At 35.9% G+C, this 13503-nt stretch overlaps 3 protein-coding genes across 11 annotated transcripts in view; all 3 read left to right on the top strand.

Moving 5' to 3' along the window:
• Positions 1-497: 497 nt before the first annotated feature.
• LOC140826857 (zinc-finger homeodomain protein 4-like) lies at positions 498-1220 on the top strand. The gene has a single exon (XM_073189376.1). It carries the CDS (start codon positions 498-500, stop codon positions 1218-1220), a length of 723 nt encoding a protein of 240 aa, XP_073045477.1.
• A 1410-nt stretch (positions 1221-2630) lies between these two features.
• LOC140826880 (auxin response factor 1-like) lies at positions 2631-11061 on the top strand. Of its 5 annotated transcripts, none has more exons than XM_073189404.1 (15): positions 2631-2878; positions 3878-3980; positions 5018-5133; positions 5488-5583; positions 5711-5767; positions 6217-6369; positions 6459-6543; positions 7124-7214; positions 7290-7454; positions 8309-8428; positions 8538-8613; positions 8824-8989; positions 9071-9537; positions 9916-10106; positions 10424-11061. In XM_073189404.1, the coding sequence occupies exons 1-15, from the start codon at positions 2831-2833 to the stop codon at positions 10590-10592; spliced, it is 2103 nt and encodes a 700-aa protein (XP_073045505.1). In that variant the 5' UTR covers positions 2631-2830; the 3' UTR covers positions 10593-11061. The 5 variants fall into 5 exon arrangements, with proteins under 5 accessions (XP_073045505.1, XP_073045509.1, XP_073045507.1 ...); XM_073189408.1 differs by having other exon boundaries at positions 2632-2859; positions 3851-3980; XM_073189406.1 differs by having other exon boundaries at positions 2632-2859; positions 3735-3980.
• A 1039-nt stretch (positions 11062-12100) lies between these two features.
• The window catches only part of LOC140826881 (glycosyltransferase BC10-like), a 51991-nt gene continuing 50588 nt past the window's right edge, over positions 12101-13503 (top strand). For 3 of the 5 annotated variants that reach the window (XR_012116885.1, XR_012116883.1, XR_012116886.1), the window contains exons 1-2: positions 12203-12342; positions 12450-12626. Coding sequence is in view for 1 of the 5 variants with exons in the window: in XM_073189410.1 (XP_073045511.1) it covers positions 12403-12626 (224 nt within the window). In the remaining 4 variants the exon portion in view is untranslated. The other 2 variants (XR_012116884.1, XM_073189410.1) reach the window with 2 other exon arrangements.

The raw sequence follows: 13503 nt of genomic DNA, 5'->3' as shown, positions 1-13503 counted from the left end.
AGTTGAGCTAGTGTCAGTATTTTAAAGCCAAATTGTACACATTCTTCAGGTAAAACTGAGAGATTTCACCCTCTTCTCCATTATATATATATATATTCCTTTTCAAGAAATAGAGATAGACAAAGTGTTGAAAGAAAGAGGTTTATTTCCTTATTTTGATGAGTATCATACTGAAATTTTCTTTTTCGTTTTGGTTTGGTCTTCTTAGCTAAAAAATACCCTGATGAAATTATATTGAATTTCTCATTTCAGGCTAAGATTTTTCTCACTTCGCTTGCTTACTTGGAATTAATAACTTTTATATCTTCGCTGTTTTTCCAAGAAAAGAACTTTGAACGAGTCATGGGGAACAAAAAGAGACGGAAGGATTTTCTAGAAATGTTCACGAGAACTATAATTGGTTCCCTGGTATTGTAGCTTGTTTCTTCATTGTAGGCCCTCTAATTCCATCCTCTTTTGTTCTCCAAACAAGAAGGTCACCAAACGTTGAGGAAAAAATGGAGCATCCAAGTCAAGAAGAGGCTATGCCAATTCCACTAAATAGCACATATGGCAGTCATGGACATGGCCAAGCCCACATCATATATCATGACATGATCCCTTCTCCACTCTCTCAAATCCCCACAAATGTACCCTTCAAGAAAGCAATCAAGTACAAAGAATGCCTCAAGAACCATGCAGCATCCATGGGAGGAAACACCATCGACGGGTGCGGAGAATTCATGCCCAACGGGGAAGAAGGAACAATTGAAGCCCTCACTTGTTCAGCCTGCAGCTGCCACAGAAACTTCCACAGAAAAGAAATCCAAGAGGAACCATCTTTTCACGATCCCATCAGTCGCTACCAGCACAATGTCACAAATCCAAGCACAATCATTGGGAGAAAAGTATTCCTGAGGCCCCATAAAATGTTCACGTGCTCTCGCAATATGGAATCTCAAGATGAAGGCGACGACCACGGCAGTGCTGATGGGGTGTTCGAGGCTAATAACTCGCCTCTGTTTGTGAAGAAAAGATTCAGGACAAAGTTCACTCGAGAACAGAAGGAGAAATTGTTCTTGTTTGCAGAACAAGTTGGTTGGAAAATGCACAAGCAAGAAGAAGGTGTCGTGCAACAGTTCTGCCGGGAGATTGGCGTCAAAAGAAGAGTGCTCAAGGTTTGGATGCACAATAACAAGAAGAATCTTGCCAAGAAATATAATCCCATGTTAGATTCTTAGGCAAACCAAGTTTATACGGGCTGTCTTTTCCCCTTAACTAAAATAATTTTTTATGGGATGTCTTAGATTCGAAAATTTGTATCATTGGATCTACCTTGAGAACTAGCTTTCTAAATAGAAGCTGAATTTAGATTTCGGTTGAGTCGGCTTCGTAGAAACTGAATTGTTTTTCTAGTTAAATCAAATTTATTACACGATGTATTAATTAACACGAGTACTATTGTTACGAGGATCTCGTGTTAAATTATTTGTAGTCTTATATAGTATGGGGGTTTTATTTCAATCATCCTCTTTCTCTAATTATTTTATAAGGCGGCTACACTTTGCTTATAAATACACTTCCTTTTGTTCATTCATACATTCACAGTATAGTGCATATTACTAAATCTCATAAAGTTTCTCCCTTTTCGTGAGTTTATATTGACTTGAGCGTCGGAGTGGTGATTTTGGGAATTCTTCCGATGTCCATTCACTGGTTATTCAATTATACAGAAAACTGGCTCCTGAGTCGAAGTGAAAGAAATATCAAATTGGAAAGGATTTTCACGTATACATAAAATTTTTCCCGTGATATCAGAATTTTTCTTACATATTGCGTTGAAATGATATGCTCTAGTTAGCAACAATTTATGAAAAATTGTCTCTAGTTGCATATGTATACCATTTTTTTCCAGTGATTTTCATATTTTTTTCTCAAAACGTCAGATCTAACTAGTATCTTTATGCATGTGTTGCAGTATATTTTTCAAGAACTCTATCAACCGCTCATAAATGAATAATTGAAGCTTGAAGACATTAACAGTTGAGTCAACTATGGACATTCCAACACATAACGGTGTGTTTAATATATGATACGTTTTATATTGAAATTTAGATATAACTAATACAAAAATTAACTCAAAGAAGAATGATTATCCAAATCCTCGTAAACAATCCCGATAACTCTTTCTAACCGATGTAGGTCAATTTTTTTAACAAACTTTTTATTATCAATTTGAACAATAATTTTCAGAAATTTGTCTTATAATAACGATTATAATTGCATTGAATAGTATATATTATGTTCTTGTAGCCATATTTTTTGTACGTTTGTCTCAATATTCGAGAATCGGCAAAAGCAATAAATAATATAACAAAATAAAATTTGACTTGAAAAATCGACATAGTATATAATATATATTCTTGTAGCCATATTTTTTGTTCGTTTGCCTCAATATTTGATAAATAATGTAACAAAATAATATTTTCAATTTTCCAAAAATTAATATTTTTAATATGTGAAGAAAATATCTGAAAAATAATTTATATGGCCTATATTTATGTCAAATGAAATTAGGTGGGGAAAAATAAATTTCCAGCAGTATAAATAAAAGAAGTCAAAGTTGAGCATAAAAAATAATAAATAGTGGAGTATAAAATTATAGAGAGAGAAATTCGAAAGTGTTGTCGGCTTCGACCAGGCAAAGACCATCGCCCTCTCTCTCTCTAGCTTTCTCAGTTTTCCTTTTCTGCATAAAAATAGTTGAAAAGTTCATTCATATCAGCTGGAAAGCTTCTAATTCGGAGCTAGCAAGTTCTGTGGAAGGGAAGCTTGCGGTCATGGTTGGGGGATGATTGTGGAATCCGTGCAATTTTGTAGGTTTGCGGGCAAAACCTTGGTAGAAACCATAGCTCCAATACTGGCATGTGATTTGATTTTTGGTTTGGTGTTGGGCGTTTTTTATTCGCTTAGATTAATTGTGTCCGTGCTGTAGTTTCAGTCATAGATAGAGCGTTCAGAGATTTGTGTGAATTTGTTGAAATATCATGTTGATGTAGGTTTGGGTTGTATTGATACTCAGGGACATGAAGGTCTGGACTGTTTTTCGTTTAGATCTGTGTATCGTGTTTCTGTGTTTGATAAAAGAATCCTTTGAATTGTAGGCGGTATTGTTGTATATTTGTCTTTCTTCAAGCTCGATTCGGCTGAGATTGCATTTTTTTTCTTGAAAAGTTGTTGATTTTTTGGTTCAATGAATTCCAATTGTCTATTCATCTCTAAACTCTTCATTCCATCCATGGTGGCAAAAATATTTTTTTTAGTAATTGTCTTACATCTTTAAGCTCTGCGTTCTGTCTGTGTTGACAAAATTGATATTAATTTGAAGAATAATGTCCGTGTAGCATTACAACCTCAATCTGCCCCGCCCGTCCTTTTTTTTGTGCAGATGCAGTTTCTGGTTGTGGAGGTTCATCACGGATCTTGATCCGATATGTGATAGTTATGATTAAGATTATTGGTTTTATTAAGTTATTGGTTCTATTATAGACTGAGTGGTTAATTAGGCGGTGAACTAAATATAGAACATTAGCAGAAGGTTTGACTGATTTAATTTAGCAAATTTAATTAAAGGTTCTTCCAGAACATAGGTCATAAAGGTAATATCTTTATGACAAACTCAAATGGTCCATACCCTTTTTGTGATCTTCATGTGAGAACTTGAGGATAAAGGCAAAATTTTTACTGATTTTCAGGTAAAAAAAGCAGAGGTTTGAGCGTGATTAAGGCATTTACCATTCTGGCATATGGATTACTTGTAAATTTAGCTAGTATTTTATTACAATTGGATATGATACTGGGATTTGGTCAGATCAAATTTTGAGCTTATTCATTGAAGCGAGTTGATCAATTTTTCGGGCTAAGCTCCGATCCAAAAAATAGAGCTGGTTTTCTCATGGCTAATCTCTCCGAAAATCATTTTGCCGGGGGCCCTCCACCAGGTTTGAGTTATTACACTTGCACTTTTGGAAATGTATTATTTTTTAGGTGCTTCGTCATTTCTTTACCTGCTGACCCTCAATGTTTGTTATATGTCCATTCAGACGGCATAACTACTAGGTGTGTCATGCAAATTTATTTGGTGTGTTCTTTTGATTATTTCTTTCTGCAAATTATCTTGTGAATTATGATCCTTTGAGTTGATAAATATGACGTGAATCTGATCAGAGAATCTTGACGATTTCAGTTCCATCTTTTCTAATCTGCATTGTTTGAGTGTTCTCTTAGAATATTTGCTTTTCCAATTTTATCGAAAAGAAATAAGATTTTGCTCTTAGTCAAGATCTATCACTTGTGCAAAGTTATTAAAACCAAGAAGGTGTGCACTGTGCACCTAGGCTCAAAACTCGAGACGCCTAGCCCTTGTGTGTTGGCACGGCTCTTTTCTTCCATTAAGCATATGGCTTAACCATGATCCCATAACTTTGGTGCCTTTTAAAGGCGCGAGACTCTTTATAAGTGTGGCTAATGTATTGGAAAATCAATATTCTAAGGTCAAAAGCTAGATAATAATGATTCGTTATCGCCAACAAATAATCATATATCTGTTTTATTTTCATTTCAATACTTTGTAAATTATAGATTTGGTTTTATTCATGAAATGATCTTTTGATATTTAGGATGCCTTACTTGTAATGAGGCTTGTGCCATGCTGTGTCATTTACGCCTAGCTCTAAGATACACGTCTAATAAGCATGGCCTGTAAATGGTAAAATCATGTTCCCAAACTCTACAAATAGATTTACCATAAAGAAGGGGATGGATGGTGTATAGCTTCATGGATTCCACATTTTATTTGTGTACATGCAGGTTTTTCCTGGTATTATGATCATAGTTTCCTCGTTTTCCTTGAAAAGAGAATATTCCGGGAAGTGTCTCCTATTTGCGGGTGTTGTTTAATGTGTTCTAGCGGGTTATTTTACTTTTTGCCTTTTCAATTTTTCCCTTACTTTTGTTATGACCTGGTGTTCTATTACAGGAGGCCCAACTGATGCTTTATACAACGAATTATGGCATGCCTGTGCTGGACCCCTTGTTACCCTTCCATGTAAAGGCGAACGAGTTTACTACTTTCCTCAAGGTCACATGGAACAGGTTGGACTGTTTCTGTTTATCCATTCCCAGATCTGTTCTTTAAATTGCTAATCTACTGTCCTGCTATATTGTAATGGTCGTGATTCCAACTGTTCTTCTCTTGTCTTGACAGTATTGTTTCAAGCAAGGGTCTGTATGACATTTGTTGTCAACTTGATACCTTTTTTGGCTTAGATGTGATATGACTTCTCAGATCCTGTTTGATATTTCTTTTTCTCACTTGTCAAGTTTCATAAAGAGTTGACATCAGTTTCTTTATTGACAGAAATTTTAACAGCTTTCATTTATAAGTATTTTACCATGTAGTCCTGGAGTTTTTGGTCAGTCATTTATTGATTGTGCGTTATCATCTAGCTTGAAGCATCCACACATCAGGGTTTGGACCAGCAACTTCCTATATTCAACTTACCCAGTAAAATACTTTGCAAAGTGATGAATGTCACACTGCAGGCAAGTAAATGAAATCTTTAGTGTGAGAATTTGGAGTTTGTTTCCCAAAGTTGCTTCTGGTGCCAAATATTTCAAAATAATCTCCCTCTTGTATTTTTGTTGTTAACTTGCTCATCTTGAATTGTAGGCTGAGCAAGAGACGGATGAGGTGTATGCACAAATAACGCTGATGCCTGAACAAGATGTAGATTCTGTTTCTCTTACTAAATATTCTTTTGATCTGAACAGTTATTACTATTTTGAAGTTTTCTAAATGGAGCTAGTGACTGGCAACACTAGTTCTAGATTGAGTTCAGTCATGTGGAGTTGAAACCAATAGGATTTTTATCTTTTTAACAACATATTAAATTAATATTAGTTGGTCCCTATTTACACCTGGCAAAAACAATTTTAATTTTTTGGAGTAATTTTATTCATGGTTCCTTTTTTCTTGAGAGGTCAACAGAAACATATCACAGTCTGTTTCACAATTTAGTTTGGTTTTCATATAATTAAGGTAAATTAAATCCTTCCAATGCCACTGATTCTCTTTCAATCTAAGCAGGCTAGGCAGGGATTCCTGCGCACATAATCCTCGCGGTTTAGCTTTCACACATACCTAATTCTTATTATTTTGTTCTGTGGATGGATCAGGAAAATGAGATAAAAAGTCCCGATCCTTCTCTGCCAGAGCCTCAACGGAGCACTGTCCATTCATTTTGCAAGACTCTTACTGCTTCTGACACCAGCACTCATGGAGGGTTTTCTGTTTTACGTAGGCATGCAGATGATTGCTTACCTCCATTGGTAATAGTCCGTCTTCTTTAGCTTTAGTCAGCCTCTAGTACTCTGTTTATATCCTGGCGAGGTTTTGAAGGTGCACTTTCTAATTGTAGGATATGTCTCGGCAACCACCCTGGCAGGAGTTAGTCGCTTCTGACCTTCATGGAAATGAGTGGCATTTTCGTCACATTTTCAGAGGTTAGAAATTTACTGGTTAAAAGCTGAATGTAATTTTAGTCTTGCTAATTTGTTGCAGAAGTCACCTTGTTACATCATATTGCATGTGTGCAACAAACACGTTGGCCAGAATCTGTGCATGCTACCCATGGAATATTCGGTGTACTCATCCATTGTTTATTTCTTGGAGAATTAATGTTAAATGAAGTACTGTAACTTAAAGCAACCTCTTGAAAATCAGCTGCTCAGTATTACTTCCCCGATCATCATTATGTTATGTTGCGGGGCCTCAGTGATCCATGGTTATAGGAAACGTGAACAACTCGTGTTTCATTCCCCAACATCTAGAATAAAAAACGTAGCTTATTTTGGAGCTTTAGATTAATGTAAGACAAGATTGTTTATTGTGTTGTCTTCTAAAGATACAGTTGTTAAGTGATGGGAACACTATTAATCTAAAATGAGGGAACATATTGAAGTTAATCTGATAATCTAGGTAATATTGCATTGTTCGAGAGTATTAGAAGGGAAATAGGGGCCATTCAATTCATGATGGTACATTTTCTAATTTGAATCTCTTTTGGATTGACATTATTCTCAGGTCAACCTAGGCGCCACTTACTGACCACTGGGTGGAGTGTCTTTGTTAGTGCAAAAAAGTTGGTTGCTGGAGATGCTTTCATTTTCTTAAGGTATTATATGAAAATGACATTGATCTTTATAACAGAATTGTTATTGCTTAAATTACAATTCATTAAACTTTACAGAGGAGAAAATGGAGAGCTTCGAGTTGGAGTCCGTAGGCTCATGAGGCAGCTAAATAAGACGTTATCATCTGTTATATCAAGTCATAGTATGCATCTGGGGGTTCTTGCGACTGCATCACATGCCATCTCTACAGGGACACTTTTTTCAGTTTTTTATAAACCAAGGTTCTTTCCTACTTTTCTGGTTTGGATTTTGCATCCATCAATATCAGTTAGATTTTCCCATTATAGTTGCATAAAATATTATGTTGTATCAACCATTCTTGTGAACTATCAAGTTCAGTCGTAACATCTGTGAGCATTGTGATCTATTTTTCTGCCGACCATTCTTTTTCTGGACATGAATTGGTGTGTTTAGCATGCTTTACAGTTTCTATGTAGTCGTGTGTTTCAGGATTCTAACCTTATACCTGTAACCTGGCGTCAATTCAGGAGAATATTTTGATTTTTCATATCTAATTTTATGGCACACTCTTGCGAAATGCCAAATGTGATTTGTTTATAAAGTCTGGCGGTATGATAGTCTTTCTTCTGTTGAGCCATTCTTTCCCAGGTCATGAATTGACTGTGCGTTTGACATGTTTTGCTTTCTAGTTTCTACGTAGTTCTAAATTTAGGTGTCTAGGCCTTATACACGTGAGCTAATGCAAGAGAAGATCTTAGATTATTTGTAAATAGTTATGTTCCACATCCTTGTGAATCCTCAAGTCTGATTTAGTTATAAAATCTATAAACGATGGTCTATTCTCCTGTTGAACCATTCTTTCCCTGGGCGTTTGTTTAACATGCTTTACACGTTTTATGTATTTCAAGCCACTACACCTTATACTTGTGAATTAATTATGGTAAGATTTTATTTTATTGTAACTAATGATATTGCGGGCTTGATCAGTTATTATAAATTAGCTAGGCAACTACTTGTGGTGGCTGTCTGGTTTGTCTATAGCATCCAATTTCTCGTTGTTCTGATGGTTGTTTATAAGAATTAACTGTATTGAACTTCAACCATTTGTCTCCAGAACTAGTCGATCAGAATTCATTGTAAGTTTAAACAAGTATCTTGAAGCTCGAAGTCACAAACTGTCTGTGGGGATGAGGTTTAAGATGAAATTTGAGGGCGAAGAGGTTCCAGAAAGAAGGTAGGTACTTTTTTGCTATAAAATGTGTTTTGGTTGTTGATTAGTTCTAAGCTAAACTCTTTTTCCAGAATCATTTTAGAATAATCACTATAAACGCATGTTCATACAGGTTTAGTGGGACTATTGTTGGTGTTGGGGATAATCCTTCATCCAGGTGGCCTGAATCAGAATGGAGATCTTTAAAGGTAAACTATATTCATATGCGGATATTTCTTCACACAGGCTGTAGTCCTCCCATGCTGAGAAGGCTTCAGCTTTTTTATATTTTATCCTTCCCGTAACAAATTTTTTTTCGTTCCCTACACAGATAAATTGATCTTCTTACTAAAAGAAAGTTGGGAATTTGGATAATGACAAGTATTTTAATTACATGATGATTTATTTCATGCATCCAGGTACAATGGGATGAACCCTCCCCAATTTTGCGTCCAGACAGAGTTTCACCTTGGGAGATAGAGCCACTTGTTGCATCAACTCTTCCAAACTCACAGGCTCAGCAAAGAAACAAGCGTGCCCGACCACCTGTCCTACTTTCACCTATACAAGATCTTTCTTCACGTGGTATTGTTTATTTCCACGATGATGCAAATTACATTTTTCTTTTTTTTTGCCGCATGTCAAAAAACAATGTGTTTTTTATAGGTATTTGGAAATCACAATCAGACCCCCCTTCATCATTTACTTGCCATGATCCATTGCGTGGACCAGATCTCTATCAATCACCTAAACATAGCTCTGTCACCAAAATCAGCACTTCAAGTTACATTGAAAATTTGCTGCCCCTTTCAAGCAATTCAATATACCGATCCAATATAGAAACTGCAGCCGAGTCAGTCACTCCAGCGAGTGACAGAAGACATGGTAATGGCTACAGGCTGTTTGGAATTGAATTGGTCGACCATTCAACAGTTGAATCCACGTCGTTAGCAATCCTGACTGGAACAGCTGTTGAGGACTCTCATGTTTCCATGGATATTGAATCTGAACAACAATCAGAGCCATTGGATCGGAATCATTCCAATTTTCCCTCGTTGATTTATGATCCTGACAAGTCATGTCTGATATCTCCCCATGAGCCTCAGAACAGGCAAATTAGAAGCTGCACCAAGGTACCTCCATTTTCAGTGCATGTTACTTTCTTTAAATAACACTTGATTTTAAAATTGGAATTAAACTTGACCATCTAATGGGAACATTCCCTCCTTTCCCGTGTGTTAAAGAGCTGAATGGCTTGATATTTTGGACATTTAACATTGCATATTGTCTAGGATTACTTATATTGCTCATCCATTTGCATTATCCTTCTGATTGACATTTTATTACTTCTGCATCTAGTTTTATTTCTATCAATCTACTAATATGGAACATATGCGACTTCGTTTTGGATTTCCTTTTGATTCTGGAAATCTTTGTTTTTCATTTTTCTTTTAGCTTAGATGTTCATAAATGGTCAATAGGTAATTGATTTGCATATATGAATCATCTAGGTTCACATGCAAGGCATTGCAGTTGGAAGGGCTGTGGATTTGACTAGATTTAATAGTTACGAGGATCTACTTAACAAATTTGAAGAGATGTTTGAAATCGTAGGGGAACTCACTGGTTCAGAGAAGAAATGGCAAGTGGTATATACAGATGATGAGGATGACATGATGATGGTTGGAGACGATCCATGGCAGTTGAGTAAAATTTACTGTTCCCATCACATTTACCTGCATATTATGTATCATCATTCCTGATTATACATTCTCCACTTTATGAGTAGACTACCCATGAACGGTGGATGTTAATATGTTGCTGTTGATGGGATGGTCTTGACATTTTAGGCTGCAAATACCAGTCAGCAGTCAGCACATACAGCTTCACTGATATTCACCATTGCCTTTCAAGCTTAAGTTATTCTTATATCTCGGATGTTGAGAGCATCTGAATGAATATATTGGAACTATGCTTCTTGAAATGCTAATATCACACTTTATTTTTGCATCTTCCCAGTGAATTCTGCACCATGGTGAAGAAAATATATATATATACAGCCGAGGAAGCCAAAAGACTATCGCCCAAGATAAAGCATCCTCTCACTGAGGTTAAATCTTCCAAGCTCCTTTCAGATGCAACTATTGGTGCTGAAGAACAATCATCAACCATGGGATCGGCATACTGATGAGTTCCTTACTATATTTAAGCTTCAAGAATGTTGACAAATGCACTAGTGAAGATGGAGTCGACAAATGACTTGTGAAGTTGTATTCCAGCTGCCAAATGAGCTATACATGATAGATTGACAATCATCATATATGGTTGGCGTTTGCAGGATATGGTAGTGAGGCAAAATTTGCTGTTATTTTTTCTTAAATTCTTTTAGAGTGGCTTCATAAAGTTAAGGTTTCTGATCTGGTATTCTTGTATTATTATTGTGTTTGTTGTTGGGAATCTTGTGGTGCATGCTTTTTTTTCCTGATCCCATTGAGGCTCAGATTTCTTCAGGATTAGTTCTTGACTTTCGTAATTTTTTTGGGTTTTTGGCTATGAGATTCTTTTTATGTCAGAAGACTATTTTGTATATAAATAAATACAGAATCTGTTATTGTCTTTTCCATTTTTTCAGTCTCTTGCCTCGTGGGATTTATTTATCTTCACTGGTTTTCATGTAAATTTCATGTCACATTTTCTACGCTTGGGCAATTTATTTTACGGACGGAAATTATTTTTTGTGGGAATTATTACATGGTTTTCACTGCATCGAGTCTATGGCATCGATGATAATTGCTCTATTTTACTTCCTACGTAGTAAATGCTACGTAGCAAAATCCTGTATTATTTAAAATAAATTAATATTTATAGAGGAAAAAAGAACTGTCCCATTTTTTAAAACAAAAAAAAAAGAGAGTGATTGCTCGTTTTATGTGTTTCAGTGATATAAACGTTACTAAAATTTTAATTATCATAAAAAGGAAAAGAAAAAATAATAATAAAAGACAACGAAGAAAAAGAAATATTAATGTAATTGCGTAATTTCTCTGTATTAGTTGAACTGTAATAATTATGACTCACAAAAATAAGAAAAACAGAAAATCTTAGTTGAATAGATCATTTTCTTAAAAAAACTTGTTCGAAATTATTTAATAAATTTTTTTGAGGGATATTTTATTTTTAATCTCGGTAAACTATTATGTTAAATTGTTGATTGATGAAAAGGATCGATGTATGTGGATGTTTGCTCCATTTTGGTTTATGCAAGTTTTTTTTAATCTTTGGAACTCGATAATTTTGAGAGTGCCATCTACAATTACTCATTTTTTAGTTTTGCATTAAAAGTAAAGATGTATGCATTAAACACTAGCATTGTTCCAGTCTCATATTTGTCTAGCATGGAGTAATGGGTTTAATGTATTGGTTACCGTGTTTATCAAAATTACTTTTGTAATCTCACATTCAGAGGAACACCTGCTTCGTTTAACTTTGGAAGTGTAACACTTAATCTTGATCTTTTAGACGGTAGACAAGATCCTATTTATGTGGCATAATGTTCATTTTATTTCAATAGATAAGATCTTGTCATACGTATAATTTCAAAAAAAAAAAAAATTGGATCGCATAAACAAATCTTGACAATCCATATCGGAGACAATGTCCTCATGGTTAGATGAAATAAACCCTTTTGACTATAGACAAAAGAAACTGCCATTTTTTTCGTCATGATAGAGATTGAAATTCCCAGCTTGGTATTTCTGGTAAATACAATTCACATTTATTCTACAAGTACAGAGAAAATCATCGTCTAAGGACACATCCAGAACTCAGTTACTGGGTTTAGTATCAAAACATTGTTTTGTGGACAAAGAAAGGCTTCGGAGACCGCCAAATTGGAGCTTTCTCTTGGAGACTTCAATTTGACAGAGTTGGAGACAGAGGTGCTTACTTGTAATACTCTAATTCTTTTGGTGCTTAGTACCTTATGTGGTTGAATAATCATGGTGTTGATGTTAGTCTGTTCTTCTCTGATATGCTCGAGGGACAGGCAACAAATATTAATAAAGACAAGAAGGTATCAGTTTCGGTGGTTTCGTCTATCCCAGGAATTTCGTCGGAAGATTGGGATGGTTGCAGTCTTGATGCATCATGTCCCGAGAAATTTAACCCTTTTCTTACCCATGGTTTTTTGTCGGTCCTGGAAGAGACCGGCCGTGCAGTTAAGGTTAGAATTTAGAAATATCAACTTGTTTGACTTGGCTCTTTCATAGTTTTTTTCTTCGTAACTACTTAGGTAAACAATAGATATGCTTCATTTACACAAAGAAGATCCTTTGGCAAGTATCTTCATTTAACTTGTATACACAAGTATGGATGTTTCAATCTTGCACTTGCAGTTCCTTTTTTTTTTTGGGAAAAAGGTGTAATATGTGGAATCAGAAACATAAATATGTTGCAATCTGATAAGATTCTGAAGCTATTTACTCAGCTTTTTGAGAGCCAAGAAAGGTATTAATTAATGGAACCAGATTCCAGTTATGTTTTAGAGCATCAGTGGCTGATGAAAGCTCACGTCCATCGATTTACTGAATAATATTGATGCGATCCTGGCGAAATGGATGAGCAGGGTCGGGTGCTCCACCGGATCGAATCAATAATTTATAATGTTGTTCAGGAAAATGAGCAAAGTAGATGAACTTGTGAGTTATAGCTTCCACTATGACCTGCAGACAAGGAGATGAACTCGTGAATGGGCGTCGGAGGGGTGTCCGGCGTGGCCACTCCGATGCTTGAGTCAGCAGGGTACTCAAGCAATAAAACCAATGTAACCAAGTGATGGCTGTGATATTGGTGTGATGAATCCAATGTAAATGTAAAGAGAGAACCTGATATTTATAGTATGAGGAGTAATGATGACCTCGTTCTCCGTGCTACCTACTAATTATAGTAGGACGGCTGAGCACATCCTATATTCTGACATGTCAACTCATCGGCACGGTGTCAGAGATGGGACAGTCGCCCACATCCTATTCTGCTAGTATACTCGAGTACGGTGCTCATATCGAGGTGGCCGGGTAGAATGCCTCCCTGGAGATTTATAC

Source organism: Primulina eburnea, chromosome 3 (genome assembly GCF_022965805.1).
Source record: "Primulina eburnea isolate SZY01 chromosome 3, ASM2296580v1, whole genome shotgun sequence".
NCBI classification, from domain to species: domain Eukaryota; kingdom Viridiplantae; phylum Streptophyta; class Magnoliopsida; order Lamiales; family Gesneriaceae; genus Primulina; species Primulina eburnea.
Note: the sequence above shows the minus strand (reverse complement) of the source record. Positions and strands in the feature narration are given on the sequence as shown.

What these genes read in the sequence shown, in the direction of transcription:
- LOC140826857 (XM_073189376.1), top strand. Translation starts at nt 498, where the DNA reads ATGGAGCATCCAAGTCAAGAAGAGGCTATGCCAATTCCACTAAATAGC.
- LOC140826880 (XM_073189404.1), top strand. Translation starts at nt 2,831, where the DNA reads ATGATTGTGGAATCCGTGCAATTTTGTAGGTTTGCGGGCAAAACCTTG. An exon ending in GATGCTTTCATTTTCTTAAG is followed by an intron (nt 7,215 to 7,289) that starts GTATTATATGAA and finishes TAAACTTTACAG; the next exon opens with AGGAGAAAATGGAGAGCTTC. An exon ending in CAGAATGGAGATCTTTAAAG is followed by an intron (nt 8,614 to 8,823) that starts GTAAACTATATT and finishes TCATGCATCCAG; the next exon opens with GTACAATGGGATGAACCCTC.